The 20,425-nt window shown below is 41.0% G+C and overlaps 1 protein-coding gene across 3 annotated transcripts in view; it reads right to left on the bottom strand.

Annotated features, from left to right (window-relative positions):
* The window catches only part of FBLN1 (fibulin 1), an 82,736-nt gene that overhangs the window by 51,265 nt on the left and 11,046 nt on the right, over window positions 1-20,425 (bottom strand). For 2 of the 3 annotated variants that reach the window (XM_074825623.1, XM_074825624.1), the window contains exons 2-4: window positions 14,981-15,080; window positions 7,264-7,399; window positions 783-954 (exon numbers count right to left, since the gene is read on the bottom strand). In XM_074825623.1, the coding sequence (XP_074681724.1) occupies window positions 783-954; window positions 7,264-7,399; window positions 14,981-15,080 (408 nt within the window). Of the gene's footprint in view, window positions 1-782; window positions 955-7,263; window positions 7,400-14,980; window positions 15,081-20,122; window positions 20,154-20,425 lie in introns of those variants that run through there. The other variant, XM_074825625.1, reaches the window with a different exon arrangement.

The following is a 20,425-nucleotide window of genomic DNA, read 5'->3' as shown; positions in this document are numbered from 1 at the left end:
GATCTGCTAGCCAGCAGGCATGTCTTCAGTGCTCAACTGCCCATGAAGGAGGCAAGACTACACAGCATGACTCTTCTGCATTTCAGGTCTGCCTGCTAAGTGAAAAAGGCAAAAGAACCCCAAACCCAGGTCTGTAAGGGTCAGTTTGTCCACACTCATTCTCTTCAGCTCTCTGTGGACTGGGTACGGAGAAGAGTATCAGGAGCTGCTGCCATCTAGATGCCCCTCTTTTCTGATAATGTCAAAAGAAATGCAGATACCATGTTTCCTGGAAACATTCCGTTCTCCCAGACAGTCCAGGCCTTTCAAATGCCCCAGTTTGTGGGCATTTGAAACACACATTGGCCTGTCACACAAAAGGCAACATCTGAATTCTGCTGAGCTGGCAAAGGCCATCTGGCTTTTAAATCCAATTAAAAGAATCAGTTGTCAATTTTCTTTTTAATCAAGAATTTATCAGTGGGTAAAATGCCATTAAAAATTAATAGCTTATACTCAGTTTCCAAGATAAGATCATTAGTGGCCAAAATAATGTGTCTTATAGTTAAGTTCCGACACCAGGAACTGAGTGACCACTTCCCAGCTCTTTTAGCCTCCTGTGATACACAACGTTCCAGCTACCACTAGCCAAAAAAAATGAGCTACAAAACATGCATCATTAATTTACTCAGAGAAGATCTCAAGTTAGAGGAATTCCAACAGAAATAACTTAAAGTACAAGCACTCCTTGTACCCCATATCATTTTGTGTCTTGCTTTTTTATAATTTGCAACATAAAATACCTTGCTCCTTTTTCGGAGCATCATCGCTGATGGACACATCAATGCCTTCTTGACCCTTCACACAGCAGGCTCTGAAGACAATTCCACACTGGTATCCTATCTTGGGGTTGGGTTCACAACTCTGTCCTTGAACTTGGGCAGCCTTTCCCAGCAAACAACAGTAACAACATATCTGTTAAAAAAAAAAAAAAAGAAAAGAAGAAAAAGTCATATCCCAGCCCTGAGCAAATCAATGCAAATTTTGTCAGTAGTGTCAACAGTGTTAACTCACCTTGGCAAACTGATGGACATTTTTCTGCAAACTTTTTAAGAACTGGTATACTTAGGCTCAGACATTTTAATCTGTAGTTGAGCTCTGTATCTGGCCTACATAGAGCCAAGCACAGAACCTGGACCCAGTTCTCACAAATACTGTGTATGTGTGAATGTCTGTGCAAGGTCGTGTGAAGGACCAGAATGGTCCACATATATATAAGGAATTTCATTGCTCCCTGGCTGCGTAGCCCAGTTTCAAACACCAGCGAACAGTGGGAACTCTTAACACCTCTGCTTCTCTTTTATGTTCAGTTCAATCAAAATGGGACACGATCAATGAAGTGCATGACTCAGTTTATAATTAAACTGCCCACTCGACTTCCCAGCAAAAAGCACCCCTCTCTGAACTAACAGACAAAGAAGCCAACAAACATGATTCATCCAAGTTTAGTGTTAACAGGTCATAAAGAGAAGTTAATCTGCTCTGAAAAACAGACTACATAGTCAAACATTATTTAAAAGCATCGCGGTCCTGACATGGCTTCCAGCAATGAAACACGATCTGCCTCTTCCAGACCTCCTGAACTACGGCCCTGGAATACACCACAGAAATGAACACAAGACAAGTTAATCCTGCGGAGGTTTCCTTTTATTTTAAATTGAGGGGACACTGCTGATTTATTCAGTTTTCTTCCTTGCTGTTAGAAAGCAGCAAAGATGTTTGGTTCTCTGGAACTGGTGTCTGCCAATTGCTACTGTCATGCAAAAGCAGATTTAAGCTTTTATTGTTCATTTTATTATTCTTCCACTCCTTTTTGCTTGAAGAAAATAGACTGAGCCATTAAACAGAGCAGATGGGCTATAACATAACACTGAACTAAATTTCTGTAATTTACACCTAGTGAAAAGAAGGCAACTATTAAATTTCTTTCATTACTCTGAGATATATACCCCTGCCTGTAAGTTTTCCCTTATAAGGTATTATATATATTTCTCTCTCTGTACTGCAGTGAAAGGTTCTTTTAAAACCCAGAGCAGCATGAAAGTAAAATAATAAAATCCTTTTTCCTTATTTCTTCAGTCTGTTTTCACTTTACAGCATTCTGAAGTATGTAAGCATGCTATTTTGTACTTTGCCTTTAAATACACAACTGAATCCTTTCCCTGCTGCAGAATGCTGTACAGCAGGAACTCTTCCCTCCCGGCCAGTGCTGGGGTGTTGTTTTCATGCCCACCATAATGTTAAGATACACGATTTCCGTTATTAACTACTGTTTGGTAGGATGGTTCCTCACTACCCACTTTTTTTACCTGGTTCTCCAACCACTTCCATCCAGTGGCAGATGCTCTGGTTTCATCACTAATATGTCTGGGATATTTCCATCTTTTCTGGCTTTTCCAGATGACTTTAGAAATCAATATTGGATTATCTCTTCCAAGAATTGTAATATTTCTGAATATTTATTCTAACTCATCTAACATTTTCCTGAGGCATCCTTCTCAAAGTTTTTAACATCTGTCTACAATTTTGTTAGATTTCCAATTTTCACAACCATATATTAGAAGACAGAAATGAAAACTGAGCTGAAGATTCATTGACTTAAGCTTGCGTATTTTTGATAACCAAGTCTTATTTAAGTTACTGAATACAGCTGACGCCTTGCCAAATTCTGACATTATGTACTTCTGGATATCCTCACTGGCTTCTACTGTTAGACATATGAATTGACTCCATCTATTCTTTTGTCTTGTCACACAATGCTCAAATTGGGAGTTACAGAGTTTCTCTGGATTTTTTTTGTAAAGAGCGATCATTAATCTTGCCATTCTTGAAGTGTTGAATAACCTTACGTTCTTTATTTCTTCCAGGTTGAGCCACCACTTGAAAGACCTCTGTCTCCAGCTAACGTGAACCTTCAACTACAGAGCTTGCTAAGTCTTGCAATGTCTATAAGAAACTGTATCTTCATTTCACATAATTGTACACATTGAACCATTCGCTCCAACCCGTATTTATTCTAACTGTGTGTGATGCATCTTGATTTAACATCTTGATAATGAGAATAATTTATGTTGCTATACCACAGCCAAAATGATCCAGAGATGGAAAGTGTAAAATGTTTTCTTAACTGATGTTTATGGTAACTGGCTTTTAATACTGACCCTAGAAGATTCTGCACTGGCAGTCCCAAAGCCTAACATTTTCTGTTCAACTAAAGAAAAAAAGATGGAGAAGCTGATAATGGCCTTGTGCTCAGAGCCCACCCAGGAGTCTGTAGACCTGCATAAGTCTCCACATATTTCACCTATGAACTTGGAAAGTCACCTTTCCTTTCAGTTCTCCCACTGTGGAATGGTAATAAAATTGCAGTGATAAGGCAAGTTTAACTCACGTTCACTGAGCACTCTGGTATTCCGAGACACAAAGCAACATGTCATTATAACTATCACTATCCTGGTAAGATTAATCTCAACATTGCCTTTTTCACACTGATTTTTTCAGGGTTCTTAGCCTATTCTGAAAGACTTTGATCCTTTAATCTGGAGTGCAGTCTAGACTCCATATTAGTTCAGTTCTTGATGTGTTTGCAGCCATTTCCCAAAGGTTGCCAGCTGCCTGGAGGCACTTTGCAATGACCATTCACCCATTTACTAGAACCATACTGCCTTCATGGATGGTACAACCTAACGATCAAGTTGTTATTACACACTTTCACTGCCTGTAAGCCTTTGCTTCTTAAGTGATCCCGATAATAATCTCAAACATTTTTTCCTTTGCCTCTCCCCTGTTATTAGCAAAAGCCCGTGCAGCTTCAAAGCCATGCCTTGATCATCGTGTTTGGATAGAAAGCTGTGTCCTACTCGAAGTCCTGTGATCCCTTGGCTGCTCTTCTACCTTCCCTTCTGACAGAAAGAAATAAAGATGGCAGGAAGAAAGGAACAGTTACATGTGAGAAGTTTGAAGATTTTTGGTGGGATTAGAAAGCACTAATTGCATTCATCAATAAGCTCTCTTAATTACTTAAATTTTATAATAGTTCTTTATTATTTATGTCACCATTTAAGTTACCAGATCGGGAAGAGTGAACTATGTCTTAACATTGCTTTTGTGTATTTGTCCACAAGAGGTCTCTCACTTGCTGAAATCCAGACTAAACTAGTAAATGTTATGAATAACAGACTGAAAAAACCACAAATAACTCAGGGAACTTTTTCAGAACTTTTGAAGATCTGAACAAAAATAAAAAATATGTTCAACAGTTCAAAGCAATAAAACTTTTGTGCTCACCTCATATACACAACCAAAGTATCCTTGACAAAACTGGGGAGATAGGGCTGTATTTTGATCTTTGGAAAAAGAAAGTGCCTATGACAATTTGGGGGAAAATGTCTGAGCACCTTAAAGAAGGTCAGATTTCTACAAGATTCACTCCTTTCTGCAGGGCTGTTGTGGTAGAAACTTTCAAAAAATCATTTCTACATCTCCTGTATCAGCGACAAATCTGGAAATTGATTACTGTCTTTTGATGAAGATTTTAAAAATCAGTGATTAATTTTGCATCCTTTTTTCCAAGGCAAGAAAAGCTATGCTTGCAAAAAAATAAAGGAGTAAAATTATGCCCATCATTACCTATGCCTACCGCCCTCAAGTGTAAAAGCTGAGGCGAGTGTTTTCAAAATATGGTCTTTTTATCTTCTTTCCAATTGTGAGTTTTGGATTCAAAAGGAATATTAGCTGCCTCATCTGCTGCAGAGTACTGTGATTAATCCTACTAATTGAATTACTAAATCGCTCTTTCTGCTTCCTTGAAGGAAACAAAGAAGATTCAAAAGATTCCCTATGCTACCTAAACTAAACAAAACCCGACCAGCTCAGGCAAAATAAGATTCAAGCCCAGAAGTTTGCTTAGTACAGCAAGGGCACAATTGTCACATACGTTGTATGTCTCAAGGTCATCAGATTCAAAATGTATTCAACAAAAGAAAGGAGGAATTGTTCATTGATACTAGATCATAAATCATCTATGTCCATGATGGATCAAAGAGATTATCTATAAAGATACTCCTACAGCTCCCTCAGTACAGTTATTAAGTGTAGGATATTCCTGTTAGGGAGTGGGGGAGGAGAACGTGGCTCACAAAGATTAAGTAACACTGACTATGTTTATACCAGTAAATTAAACAGGGACAGAGTATGGGCTCAGGCATTGTCCTGCAATCATCTGTAATGTTTAAATATTAGCAAGCTCTAATGGCAACTAACATCCTCTCAATGCTGAAACATATTTTGGGGTTAGCACAGTCCAGCGAGCGTTCCTAACAGCCCTCGTGCACGGTGCTTTGCAGGGGAAAACCACCAGTTACAGGACATGAGCTGTGCTGTACCGTTTATTCTCAGGGCCAGAGATCAAGGCCCAGTCCATTTTGTTTAAGAATACAGCTGTCACCATGAAAACCTGCCATCTTTAAAGTCTGGCCATTCTAAAAACCAGCATCATTAACTCCTCTTCCTCATGCTGACAAGCCCACACAAGGAAACACAGAATCACAGAATCATCTCAGTTGGAAAAGCCCTTGAAGCTCCTCCAGTCCAACCACTGACCTCACACTGACCGTTCCCAACTCCACCAGATCCCTCAGAGCTGGGTCAACCCGACTCTTCAACCCCTCCAGGGATGGGGACTCCCCCCCTGCCCTGGGCAGCCCATTCCAACGCCCAACAACCCCTTCGGTAAAGAAATACTTCCTAAGAGCCAGTCTGACCCTGCCCTGGCGCAGCTTGAGGCCATTCCCTCTTGTCCTGGCGTTTGTTCCTTGGTTCAGGAGACTCATCCCCAACTCTCTGCAACTTCCTTTCAGGGAGTTGTAGAGGGCAATGGGAAAGTGGGTTTCCTTCAACAGTTACATTCTGCGGTAGCGTTGTCCCATGGTATGTGTTTAAAACAGTGCTGCTGTTAGAAACCTCTCTCTGGCAGCAAGCACTTGATCTGCAGGTACTCGCCATCACAGTCCTTGTTCATAGCCCTTCAAAGCACTGACACAGAGGGCTAAATATTTTTTCATGCCACATTCAGATCGAGGTGGACAGGCTTCCTAACAGTAAAGGCTGCGTAGAGGAATCTCCAGGTCATACCCTGAATGTGCTCAACGGGTGACATATGTCCCCCTTGGGGGACACACTCCACCATGGGACAAAATCACGCTGCACATGCAGACCAGTCTGTGACAACCCACCAATGCCAGCCTCATCAGCACGTGTTATCTTCCTTCTACTCGCAGCAAGAATGTGGGTTAGTTCACAGCCCTGGCATCAGCAGCATCCTACTGCCAGGAACATGATCAAGCCAGTGTTTTGAAAACATATGAAACTTGTGAGTCACACGTTGTCTGCCATCTTCTATATAGTAGATTTTTTTTAACAGAATGAACCAAACCATTTAGCATCTTTGAGCAGGGGGAAGAATTAAAATTACTCTATTTTCATCACAACTGAAAGAAATCTGTAACAAGACCAGAGCTGTTCGTGACTGGGTCAAGGTCATGATCTTACTGATGGAACCTTCTTCCAAAAACACTATGCTCCCTTTCAAGAAAAGAGAGAGACAAAGATAGCAATAAAGGCAGAGGGCAGGGCACAGATTAACTAAAGATGCCAACGATAGGCATTTTTATTCTAATAACAACTGCTATTATCACAAGCTTACAGATGTCTCCATTCGATTGTAAATTGGAGTCATGGTAATTAAGGACACGTGCACAAGGTGGAATTATAAGTATGCTGGGAGGATTAACTTCAGTCTTACCCCTTTGGACCACCAAAAGTAAAACCCACTGAGTTTGACCCCAGGCCATGAAGCTCTCATCAAAGATAAAGTCTGAAACATGTCGAAGTTTCTCATCCATCCCTTCCTACAGCACTGATGTGTTCTCTTCATGCAAAAGTAGTTTCTTAGCCAATTACCTGTTAAAAGAGTTTCCACCTTTTTGCATTCTACCCTCTGCTTCTGCTAAAATATATTCAGACAGTCTGCTTCACTCAGTGGGGAACTGTTTCTCTCAAAGAAGCTCAAAGTGGACAGCCTTAACAGAGACATGAGGTGTAGGGGGGAAAAAACTGGTTATGTGCATCAAACTGAGTGTGGTGACCTTCGGGGTCAATCCTTAATACCAATCGAGACAGTCAATACCATTTCTTAAAGACAAACAGGAGTAGCTGATGTCTCACCTTGAAGTATTCAGCTTCACAGGTGGAGTTTTTATCAATATGTGAATCGCACTCCTCACGCACGTTGGCGAATTCAATCCCATCTGAACAGTACTGCTTCTCCAGCTGGCTGCGGCAGCACTGTACCTGAGTCATGCTGACAAAAGGACAGAAGCAATGGGAGAAGAAGGTCATATATAGGTCAAGAACAGATAATGCAAGTTTTGACAATTAGCACTTGTACTAGTCCCATGGAAAGAGGTTCCTGTGGGCACACATTTTCGTTACAAATTAAAAATATTCTCTAGGAGCAGGCAGAATGTCTAGGTGATATGTTTAATACAGTTTAACTGCCTGCCTACCTTGCAGTCTGTCCTAACAATTTCTTTAAGCAAATGGGTAACTTCAGCCGCGTTTGCCACAGGGCTCGAGGTCTCCAGGACGTGCATTCTTGCACGTTCTGTGAGAGCTGGTGGCTGAAGAGAGGATGGCGAGAAGCAAGTTGGTGCTCCAACTGACAGAAGGGAGAAATCAGGCCCTGGACATTGTGAGAGTCTTCAATGCCATGGCCAGCCCACCCTCGCACCCGCTGCCCCTTGCTCACACAAACAGGTACAGCATGTTGAAGGAAGCTCAGAGTGTTGCTCTGTGGGACAACTGGAGCTATGGGGAGAAGTGACGATACCAACAAAAGTCAGAGTGAGGAACAGAGTCTATTGCAAGCAAGAGGTGAAGAAAGACGAGAGAGAAAAGTATTAGAGAGCAGGAAGACGCAGAGACAGGATTAAAATCTGCAGGACACTCAGCTTTGTTAGTTCCACTGCTCATAAAATTATTCTATTTTATCTTGGTTTCAGTGAATGAATTGAAAACTCCTTCCCGTGGAAAAAAAAAAATCTGCATGATGAGGCTTTGAACTCCTCCACTCCTGTTCCTACTGCCACTTGAATGCAAAGCCTGCTGAAGGAGGGATCTCCCCTCCCTCCACTCTGCTTTTATGTGTAACTGCTTTGTTGGGTAGCATTGTGGGTGGAGCTTGCAATTTAAAGCTCTTCCACCGCTACCTCCTGTAACAGACACTGGGAAACAGATAAAAAAAGTTGTAAGAGTAACAAATCAGGTTACACATACAAGGATATAAACATAGCCATGTGTTTTGTGATAACCCAATTTCACTATGTTACCTGTGTTGCTAGGGGGAAACTATCCCAAAGGCAACCCAAGCTGATAAATTCTATTTATAGCAGAACAGGGGCACCTAAAAGGCATGCCCTGATATGTTAGAGCTCTACAGGAAATGCAGAAAAATACCCTAAAAATGCACTTTTATACTTATCAGCACAGGAAATCTTATACATCTTACAGACCAACACAGTGAACACATTCTTTTTTGTTGTTAAGAGTATACATATTTTTTTTTTCCTCAACTCTAGTTATTTGAACTGATGAGTAAAATCTTTTCAAGGGTTACATAGAAATACATAAAATTATGTAAAGATATTCAGCAAACCAATACCCTTTACTCTTAAAAATCCTTTATTAACACTGTTGGAAATTTTGGAAGTATGGGGAAGAGGGGTGGGTTAGTTGCACCACTGAACTACAGGCTTCTCCTACTGTCATCTGAGATTCCCGAGCATCACCTGTGGAGGAGCTTCCCTCCTCTCGATGACCATGGGATCAGCTTTCAGCTCCCAGGTGGTGCGAGGGACTCCCTCAGCTCTAAGGTCAGGCCATCCAGTCCAGCCCACTAAAAGCAGGGGACATGTGGGTCCTGGGCTCAGATTCTGCATCTCTGTGCATATTGGTGGGGTGAGGTTGTCAAGGTACATTCCTGAAGATTCCTGATTCTTACTTATTGGGTTTGTAACGGTCTGACTGTGCAGTTCTCACTCGCACAAAAACAGCTCTGAGACTTCAATGCATAGGAACAAAAACCAGGATAAATTCATGAACAAATTATTCAAAAATAGACTCTAAAGTCATAGCAAGAAGTTAAGCCCAGGACAGTAACTTTATTTGGCAAAATAGATGAAGTTTTTGATATTTGATTTAGTTCCAGTTTGGAAGAATATATAGCTTTTTTTGTTGCTGAAATTCCCTCTGAAGCAGAATTTCCATTCCCTGCCCAGCTCTGGGGTGGTCTGACTGTCAGGACTCTGGAAGCCTGTAAAGCCTGAACCTCAAACCCAAGAGTGTGGGAGCTGAGAATTTCCAGCTCCTTTAGCCCTCCAAGTCCTGGTGAGGAGCTAGATATGTTAGCCACAGACAAACAAACACACACCAGCAGTCTTTCAGTAGATTTGTTTGATTTTCAGTGTGGTGGGTTTTTTTTTTTTTCAAATACAAGTCATCTCTTTGAAATCTCTGACAAATTGGCAATTTCAACCAAAACAAAAAAGTGTCTTAACAATGTTTCCCACAGCTCTATTCATAAGTCATGTGGCCCACCCCAACTGTAATAAGGAATTAAACATCAATTGAAAACTAGATTAAAATACCATTTGTTCATTCTCAGAACAATAACAATAAAGTCACACTTCATTGCCCAAATCCTACAGTGAAGTTGCACTGGTAGCAAATATTGCTTGAGACTGCAAACACTTATGTGGCTGTAACAGAGGTAGAAAACCTTGAAAGATGGCAGAGAAAAACGCTAGAAAAATCTGCACAGTGCTGGTCTTCCACCTGCAACTTCGCTTGCCCAGCTGACCATCCTCTTCCACGTGCTGATGGCCACTAGAGCGTACCACCGCAAGCTCTTCAGACTCCAGGACTTTAGATGAGGACTAGCACTCCCTATCTTTGCTAAATTATCTGTGTCTCCCTGGCTTAGACTCTAATATAACCCTGGCTTAGACTCTAATATAACACATACCTGCTTTCTACTTCACAGTAAAGGAGCCATCTCTACTGGCTACTAGGACATCTAGATTTGTCTCTTCATGTAAAACCTTTCAACTCTTCCTGTGTAGCATTCCTAGTAACTTCATGTCTATAGACAGCTTACAATATGGGTCTATAAAAAGAGAGAAAGTAAAGGAGTACTTTCCCGTGTTTTGTTTTTTTTTTAATTACTCCTAACAATTAAAAAAGCCAAAGGCTACTTCTTCCTTATCTGCCATATTCTGATTTTCAATTAAAAGAGTGCCACAGAACTTTATTGCAATAAGGAAGTATTTAAAATATGTCTGGAACCTTAAAACACTAAATACGGCATCTCTAGGAGCATGAGGCCTCATAACTGACATTCACCTAGAATATTTCAGGTCAAATCATGCATCTCTGAACGATGGGTTTTATTCGTGGCTCACCAGTGAACAGAAATCACGCAGACATTAAAAAACCTTTGTTCTTAGTTGCAGATGCTGATCTAAAACTAATTTCATTACTAGGTAATTTGATTATAAAACAAGTTAAGAAATAATATTCAGAATTTATATTCTTTTACTTCCTGTTACAATTTAACCAATGTTACTGATTTTCAAGGAATAAATTTCCAGCTGAAAACCTACATGCCCATTTACCTCCACAATCCTTTCACATTTATTATTCTCCTTCCCAGAGAATGCACTCCTAAACCAGCACAGATTTCGCAATCACCTATTTTTCCTTTAATTTTGTTCCATAAAAGCATTAAAATTTAACTTTGTTCTGAAAATAATGTCTTTGTTGTCAGCCTAATTGCATTACCCTCTGCCTCTCCCCTTCTACTTATTAGCCTGTCTTCAAACTATGTCAGTGCTATTCATGTGCACAGTGGAAGGTCTTGGACAAAAAATATTAAAACTAAAAAGTGAATGATTCCACTCCAGAATTATTTTGCAAAACCAAGCTGGGTCTTTCACCCTTAGTCCTTTCAGCTTGCACTTTAACATGCAACAGAAATGAACTTCGGAAAATTAAAAGCAAGAGCCAGATCTGGTATTATGAGTGACACAATATGACAAATGAAAATAATAAGAGTGCCTCAACAATGAAAATACATATATTTGATCACGTGTTATAAATTAGCAAGACTCAAGCAAAAATAATTGATTCAACAAACCTCAAAATTAATCAGCTGCAAACCATAAACAACTTTGTAGATTACATAATAAAAGTTTTCTTGAAGGTGAAGCGTAAAATTATATCGATACCATACATTATGTAGAGAAACAATACTGGTGACATTGTGGCAGAGAAGGACGGAGTCTGACATTATTCACAAAGTGAAGCAAGCAAGTTCTCCTAAATGAGTGGCAATAAAACCCTGACAGCATAGCAGATTCTTCTTCTATCCCTCTGACTGTGAAGCCAAAAATCTTAGTGACCGTGAGGCACACTTGGCTGGCTACAGAGAAGAGGTAATAATTAATAAAGACAAACTTCTCCAAAAATAGCTTTAAGCAACTTTTTCAGACATAAAACTGCCACAACTTTGATGTCCAAAATCTCAGGCTCTTCCAGACTGACAATGGCATAAATCAATAAACATCTATCAGCAGTGAAGCCCCTGGTGCCTACCACTCCAAACACTCTTGTCTTATTACTTCTCTGTGTTCCCGTCTGAGTCTGGAGCCAAGGGCTGCCACTTGGCTCCGCGTGGGAACACAGACCACCTTTTTGTTCTGTTTACGCACAGTACCTTAGCAGAGCAGCTTCCTCTTTTAAGCATTCTTGCAACATTAATAATAAAAAATGTTACTCCCAATGTAACTCCGAAAAGACTTTACACAGTGCTAAAGGCATGGAATTCTCATAGGAGACACGCTGTTTCTGGCCCAGGAATTCACTTCACTTGCTAAGGGCTCTGGGCAGGGGAAACTCTTCATTTTGAAAGGAAGATTTATTGGGCAGGTTGAGTTCCAAAAATAAATGGCAGCTGTTTCCAGCTGCTGTGAGTTTAACCACATCACAAGAAAATGGATGAATGGGCAAAAAGCTGCTGCTATGACAGCCAAAAGATATTATTCGTTAAAACACTACACTCATATTTACTGAGTCATGAAGACACAGGAAAAAATACTGTCGTTGTCCAGAGTGATAATACAATGAGGTGTACCCACGTGCGGGACAAGCGACCACAGTAAGAGATTGTAGAAGTGACTGGACATTGAGACTGGAGTCTTGTTGCAACTTAAAGGCAACTAAGAGTAGCCAGATAGATCTTAGGAATTCATGTGCACTTCAGACAGGCAGCTGGCTCACCGGCAGTGTAGGACAAGAAAGCGAACACATCTCCAGTTTCAACTGTCCCATATTCAGCAAGTGATGCTCACACAGATGGCAAGTCCCTCAAGAACCACAGAGGCTTTGGGGGAAGGATCCTAAAAAGATGTTGAAACCCAGAACTGTCAGCTTGTTTCTAGGATGCACGGCATATATGAGAATGTCAGTGCTTGTGTGGAAACCCTCCTTGATTACTATGAATGTGCTTTAAATGGTTGGGGAAAGGTCAAGGGGACAACTCGATAAGGCAGCTTGTTCCTCACACGAACAAAAGGAAAGCAAAAGAAACTCTAGCAGTGGGCTTGCTTTGGGGGAAGGACTGAATCCGAGATGCCATTACGTTACTACTACTCTAAGCAGAGGATTCAAAACCAGCATGTAAATTCTTCTAAAGCGTGTTGGGGAAAGTACTCCCATCCAATCTGTTCTGTGTTGCACGGTCTTTGCAAAGGAACTAGACAAAACCATTTTTACTCAGTGACTTCATGAAATCTGCTCACTTCACAATGTATTCTTCCCTCGCACTCAACTGCTAACTTTGCAAACCCAAGCTGAAACACGCAGGGCAAACAGCTCCAGCTGGCATGAAGTAACAGGGGTTTGTACACCCAAGAGGCCCTCAAAGGGTGGAGGAGCACTCAAAGTCAGATGATCTACACTGTCCAACGCTGTGCTGCACTAGACAGTCAAAAGACCCCAACTGGGGTTTAAACAACCACATAATAGATGTCTGTCCCCCAGCAGCTCCCACTGCATGTTGGTGTCTAAATAGGAAGCAAGTTCTTTTGAAAATCTGTAACCAAAAAGGCATCCTGTGCCATATTCTCACCAGCCTAGACCTCAGCAAGCGCAAAGCCTGGTTTTGCTCTGAGCAGTAGGAACAAATGTACAAAATCAGTGTCATCACCCTCGTGTGCCTGCAAAGGGAATCATGCTCCCTCACTGTTCGTTCTGGCTCCAGTTACACCAGCAATTAGGAGTAGAATTCGGCCCTTACTTTTGTGTCTGAAATGGCATCATAAAGTGATTTTTCTGTACGTGTGTTTCTGTAAGTGCTCGTGCCTCTCACAGAATATGTGCCTTTACTCACTTCTGACTTACCATCACTGATTTACCATCACTATTATTTTCTTAATTACATATCAGTTATGCACAAAAGCTACATGAAGTATTAGTAAGCTTTTCCAGTTCCTACAAAGTCCTAAAGACTCTCTAAAATCTTTAAAAGAATACATTACATTTACAGCAGAATCGCAATTCACATTAATCAAACCATCATTAAATCATCAAGATTCTCGCTCCCAGATTGTTCAATAAACTTGGTTTCCTGTTTTTCCTGCCTCTGTTCTGTCTGTAACTCTTCTGACTCTTCAAGTATTTCCTAAATTGGGATATGAGTCCTATCTGTCAATTCTTCTGCATAAGAGACTGCTTTCAATGCCAATATAAATGCAAAACTCAGAAAACATGGACAGACTTGCCTGCAAGACACATTTTTTCCATAATAAAGATGAATCCAACACTTCTACAATTACCATGGTTAAATCACTTTGCAATCCATTTGAAAAGATAGAGGGGAGCAGTGTAACGTGTTTTAAATACAAAGTCCTCTGTGAAACTGCCCCTCAAACTACCAGTCACAAATTGTTAGCTCTGCAAATTAAATGTAACAAGTGCACTTAACAGCAAAAATAATTCAAACTATCATTGACATAAAAAATACGAATGCCCCAACCATGTAAGAGATTCAGTATAACCAAAATATTACTGTGCAAATCATTTTAACATTTACCTTCACTATTTTGTTTGCTAGATTACATAATAGAAATCAGTATCCTATTAAATATCAGTAGAATTATGAAATCTATTTATTAACTATAAGGTTACTATATTCTACGGTCAAATACATTTGACAGAAGTCGGACACTCTGCATAGCTAGGAATTTCTTTGACTTAAGCTTTAAGTTCCTCCACACAGCAATTCAGCTAAGAACTGGAGGACAATTATTTGTGTGGGACCCCACAGGAGAAACAGTTTTAAAAGGCTGTTGTACACGCATACATACGCACGTATTCAATCCATAGATGATTCATGTACAGGATCTCTTATGTTTCCTGATAAACTTTTGCCCAAGGATTTGGACCATTGCTGGGCTAGATTCACAGTCAGTATAAACTGAAGAAGCTTTGCTGACATTCGTGGAGCCACACTGAGATGTACTGACTGTAGGCAGAGTCCAAGCCCTGTGAGTAGAGCACAGGGGAAAAACTTCTGACTAAGAGACAGTACATATCAAACAGATTAGAGCTGGGTGACTCCACACTAGACCAACAGCCAAGATTTGAAGGATTTAATGGAAGAAAAGTAGGTGCTCAGAAGGTACTCTCCAAGGCTAGATGTGGATTCAAAAACTTGGATTTAAGAGCCGGGCGCTTCATCTTCTAAATCAGCTTTCATACCTGCCATTCCCATAGTTTTACATTAAAATATGAACTACAGTTTAATATATAATACATAACGATATACCTGCATTCTCTGGACTCGGATATTAATGGCAGAGAAGTACATATTCTGTTTTTGTTTGCCCATTCAATACCCTTGTCACAGCATTCTTCCATTGAAAGATCTGCAGAAACGAGGAAAGAAAGAAAAACACGACAATGTATTTAATACAACCTTAGTAAAAGGTATTGCATCTGCCAGTTAAAAAAGAAAAACAACCCAAAAGCCCAAAAGAGAGTCAGTGCATTTTCCGCTCCCTAACCTACACACAGAATAGTGCCCCCCCCCAAAAGGCAGCCCCGGCCAAACGAACCATCCGTTAGCACCTTGCAATAAGCCCAAGTGCCGGAGGTATTTTCTCCTCGGTGAAGCGAACTGCAGTTTCCCTTAACCTTCCACATAAAGACACAGCCTAGGGACTGATACTCCAGCAGAAAACAGTTCAGAGTCCTGCACAATAAAAGGATCTGTTGGATTGTACTCCTTTATTATCAAAAGCGGCAGCAGCAATAAGCAACCTTTTAAAATCCTGAAGAATACAGGATAAATCAAATAACTGTCTGATGTGAAAGACAGAACTTAATTTGCAGCACTATTTTTTTCCTGAGGCTACTATCCAATTAATCTGGTTTGCTCAGAATTATGTCTGTAAATGCAAAAGTATTGCCCAGAGAGACAGAAATGTATATGGTATTTTGATCACTTAACATATGAAAGAAAAATTCATATAGATACCAACTTATACCAGCCCTGAAACTAAGGGAAAAAGCATACTGAAGATAATTATTTGTGCAGAGTATAATTTTTGCAACAGTCTCTAATTTAATAAAACTAAATACTGTTAATGAATTGACAAGCACTACAGGTTTGCTTCATATCCCCAGTGCAAAAGTTCACTGCACAGCAGGTGTATCAGAACTTGGAATAAAACATGAGTCACATTTTCCTATTAATTATCTCGTAGTCCAGACACTGAACAGCTCCTTGTACGACAAATATGCAATCTGTGTAAAAAAACATCTGATTATCACGAGGGACAGCTTTCTAATGCTTTCTCTTTGTTTCCCAAGTTTTTTGACTGACGGCTCTGACAGGCTGCAGCCCTGAGTGCTGAAGGAGCTGGCTGGTGTCACTGCCAGACTACTCATGATTATCTTTGAGAGGTTACGGTGAATGAGAGAAGGTCCTGAAGAACAGAAGTTCAAGAAGGACAAGAGAGAAGATCTGGGAAACTCTTCTCACTGTCTGGGACGGTGATGGAGGAAATCCTCCTGGAAACAATGTCCCAACACATGAAGGACAGGAAGGTGTTCGGGAGACATCAGCTTGATTTATGAAGGGAATATCACGCTTAACTAATCTCACAGCCTTCTACAACGAGGTGGCTGGCTCGGTGGATGCGGGGAGAACAGTGGATGTTGTTTACCTTGACATCAGTAAGGCTTTTAACACCGTCTCCCTGTTCTGCTGATCGAGGATGCCATTAAACTCAGACACCAGAGTGAAAAGAGTAGGCTGATTTTACTGCTAATAATTAAAGGATATAACTAAGTACTACAGAAAATAAGCAGTAAGAAAAAAAAAACAGAATAGTACAGTTACTTATTACTACATACAGTTAAGCAAGGCAATGCACCTAATCATTACTACACGACAGGGAGAATAGTGATGAAGAAAGATGCCTCACCACTTGCATCCGTTACCATCATCTAGAACTGCAAATGCTGGGCAGCCCCGGTTACAGCAAGGATTTGGAGAACTTTTCCCTGCAAGTGGGAAGTCCTACGCAGTGCATCCACCCATAGGTGAGGCATCCAAAGTTGCTGCAAGAGGTTCCAGCCTTATATACCAGGAATCAGCAAGCCAGAATAACTGGCACCTTTGTTTTGAGCAGAAACATCTGTTTTCATCCTCCTGTTGGATTCCACCCAAAGCCTGGCCAGGGCTCAGCGGGGAGAACCAAGGGAGTTTCTAACAAGACCAAACACTTGGGTTCTCAGCCTTGAACAAGGCTGAACAAGGGAAGTTGGATACATTCTCACAGCATTTCAGCCTCACTACTCATTAGATTTTGTCTAAGGTACATCTTTCACTAGTGAGCATACATATTTCATTAATGATCAGATACTAACAATTAACAGTAATGGTAGTACAGATTTTACTAATTAACAGATACTAATAATAGATAACGTTTAGTTGTGAGGTTCATCTAGAGGTCAACTTTGTTTTGGGGCCTATTATTCAGGCCCTAGCACTACACTCCCACAGCATCATCGCAGACAAGCTCACCGTGTACAGGTTAGGTAAGCGGACAGTGAGGTGGACACTGGGAAGGACCCTCAACATGTTCACAGATGATACAAATCTGGGAGGAGTGGCTGGGGCAGCAGATGGTTGTGCTGCCATCCAGAGGGACCTCAACAGGCTGGAGAAACAGGCTGACAGGAACATCACAAAGTTCAGCAATGGGAAATGCAAAGTCCTGCATCTGGGATGGAATAAACCCTACGCGCCAGCACACACTGAGGGCTTATCAGCTGGAAAGCAGCTCTGCAAAGAAGGACCTGAGTGTCCTGGTGGACACCAAGCTAATCATAAGCCAGCAACACACTTTGGCAGCAAAGAAGGCCAACACCATCTTGGGCTGCACTAGACAGAGCACTGGTGGAGGGAGGTGATCCTTCCCCTCTGCTCAGCACGGATGAAGCCACATCTGGAGCACTGGGTCCAGTCCTGGGCTCCCCCATTCAAGAATGGTATGGACTTGTTGTAGTGAGTCCAGCGCAGGGCCACCAAGATGATTTATGCACTGGAATATCTTTCATGTGAGGAAAGACTGAGAGAGCTGGGATTGGTTAGCCTGGAGAAAAGAAGGCTTGGGGTGGATTTGACTGATGTTTATAAATACCTGACAGGAGGGGATGAAGAAGAGGGAGCCAGACTCCTCTCAATAGTGTCCACTGACAGGACAAGAGGCAAGTGACACAAATTGTACCATATGAAGTTCCATCTAAACATAAGAAAACACTTCTTTAGTGTGAGAGTGTTCAAACACTGGATGATCTCAAGACGTCCCTTCCAACCTAAATGATTCTGTGACTGATTACTTAATGAAAAATAAATAAGACTCATCTGTAGGTAGCTGTGCTGCACAGAGGAAGACAAATCTTATTTCATTCTTTTTGATGGAGAAGCTGAAGTACAAAAGGAAGAAATTACATGCCCAAATTACACAGCAAGCTGGTGGCAGAACAGGGAGTACACACCAGATCATTCCCAGACCATCTCTCTCCACTGGATCATAAAATACCTCCCATGATTATCTTATTCTTAGTTTTGCTCCAAGCACATCTAAAGGGAGCAAAATTCAATAAGCAGCAGCATTACATTCAAGACTATCCATCTTCACAAACAGCCTCCTGCAGAGTCTCGTAAGGACAAGCATCTGCCTCCTTTGGCTCTTCCTACATCAGTTACAAAGCCGTCGTTCCCCAGGTGCTCCTGATGTATGGGGGTTACAGCCTTCTTCCATCTGCCCATGTATCCATCTCCTAACCTGTTGCAGTTATCAAAATAAGCGTAAATATTATTTAATATGTTCATGATCACACTTTGACACGCATCAGAGAGAGTTTACATGAGTACCTCGACTGGCAGATCTTCATTTTTGCAAAAGTAAAGGCAGCTGAAAGCAAGTAGAGAAGATAATCCCCTCCAGTAACTCAATTTCTTGCAGGAAACAACCTATATTCTCGACTACTGACTATAATCCAACAGTTTAAAGCAAAGGAAAAAGTTAAACGAGATTTTAGGATGCATCAGTCATCTTAAGGTAGCTACTCTTAAGATAGTTATCAATTCTACAGTGCAAAGTTCTGAAGTACTGAGCATAATTCTGGCTATCCCTCTTCAGGAAAGATTACATCAAAATGGAAAATGTGGGAAGAAAGGCAGGGAGGATGGTCAAGGGAATCAAAACCCTATTACATGAGGAGAAACTGGAAGAAATAGACCATTTGAAGCCTCGATAAGTAAAGCCTGTGAGAGGATGTGGTTCCTGTCAACAAATATTACAGCAGTAAACAATAATCAGAATTATGGGATCAAGTAAACCAAACTTTTTTTAATAAGAAAATCATTATATTTGTAAATGGAATTATATTAAATGTCAGTTTATAACAGAGCTCTGTACTGTATGACCCAGGTCACCCTTCTAGTCTTACATACCCAAAACAATAGTCAAAATTCTGTCATTCTGGAGTCAAGGCAATATTCTCTTGAATTCCTCAGTGTGTCCAGAATTCATGCCAGTGTCTGAAAGCTAACTGTAGTTTATAATGCTACAGAGAAAATCAGTCTTGTAAATAAATATCTGCCTGTGGTGAAAGACATGAATTTGTGTCTGATCTCTTCTCTGGGAATAGGGACCCTGTCTGGTGCTCTCTGTCTGACAGTGTATTGCTAACAAACATTGTATGCATCAAATTTCATACAATGTGTTACAAATAACCATACTTTTAGTGCTGTTGTCTGCAATCAATCTTAACTGTGTTGAAAAATGATACACATTTAACTGAAGTGCAGAGCTGGCTGCAGGTCTTTGCAGGGCTTTGTACAAACGGGTCTTCAGCCAAGTTCCTCCCCAGAAGGACAATCCCTGGCTCTGGACACCAGTTCTTCCCTCCCAGCTCTGGCAACACACCTCTACTCCAACCAAATAACTCAAGAATTCAAAGCAGGCCAAGCTAAGCAAGCTCGTCTGTAGGAGTGCATCCAGACAGAGAAGGATTTCGGATAGTTTTTTGAGGGAGAACTGTGGTCCAGGCTCATTGTTTTGGTGACATCACAATTCATATCCTCCAAAGATCCTGCCAAAAATCTCTTGAGAATAGAGGGAAGTGAAAAACAAGCAGTAAAAAAAGGACTCCACCCTCAAGGCCATTCTTCTAAAACATAACAATAAACCAGTGAAAAACATTTTCTCTAGCTTGGCTTTGCAGTTTGCTTTTAGAAACGGTCCTTCGTGGACAAATCTCTACTCTTCCAAAATCTCAGAAAGTGAGCGTCTCACACTTTGGGTGTCGACTCCGGATTGCACTAGAATCGATTTTGACTATTTTGGCATCCAGAGTTGTTAATGAGCATTTAGAAACAGGACAGTCTTACCGTCTTCTAACTGTATCTTTCTAGTGCTCTGGATTCAGCTGTATGTGTGCATATTCATGTGGCTCCCAGTTGGAAATCTTCAGGCAAGTAGTTCATACTGAAGCTGCTTGTGCCTCCTTACACCCTCTTCAGGGGACCAACATCATGGGGGGGGGGGCCATGGTCTCTCTTCAGTTTCTCATAACTACAAATTTGGGTGTCTGAAAGCAAGGGGTAGTGGGAAGCAGATGGTAGAAACTGCTCTGATTATGACATCTCGAAGAATCTCACTTACTATGCAGAAAGTGATGGTTCTTTTTCCTC

The sequence above is a fragment of the Strix aluco genome, chromosome 5 (genome assembly GCF_031877795.1).
Source record: "Strix aluco isolate bStrAlu1 chromosome 5, bStrAlu1.hap1, whole genome shotgun sequence".
Taxonomy (NCBI): Eukaryota; Metazoa; Chordata; class Aves; order Strigiformes; family Strigidae; genus Strix; species Strix aluco.
This window is presented reverse-complemented; position numbering and strand designations above follow the sequence as displayed.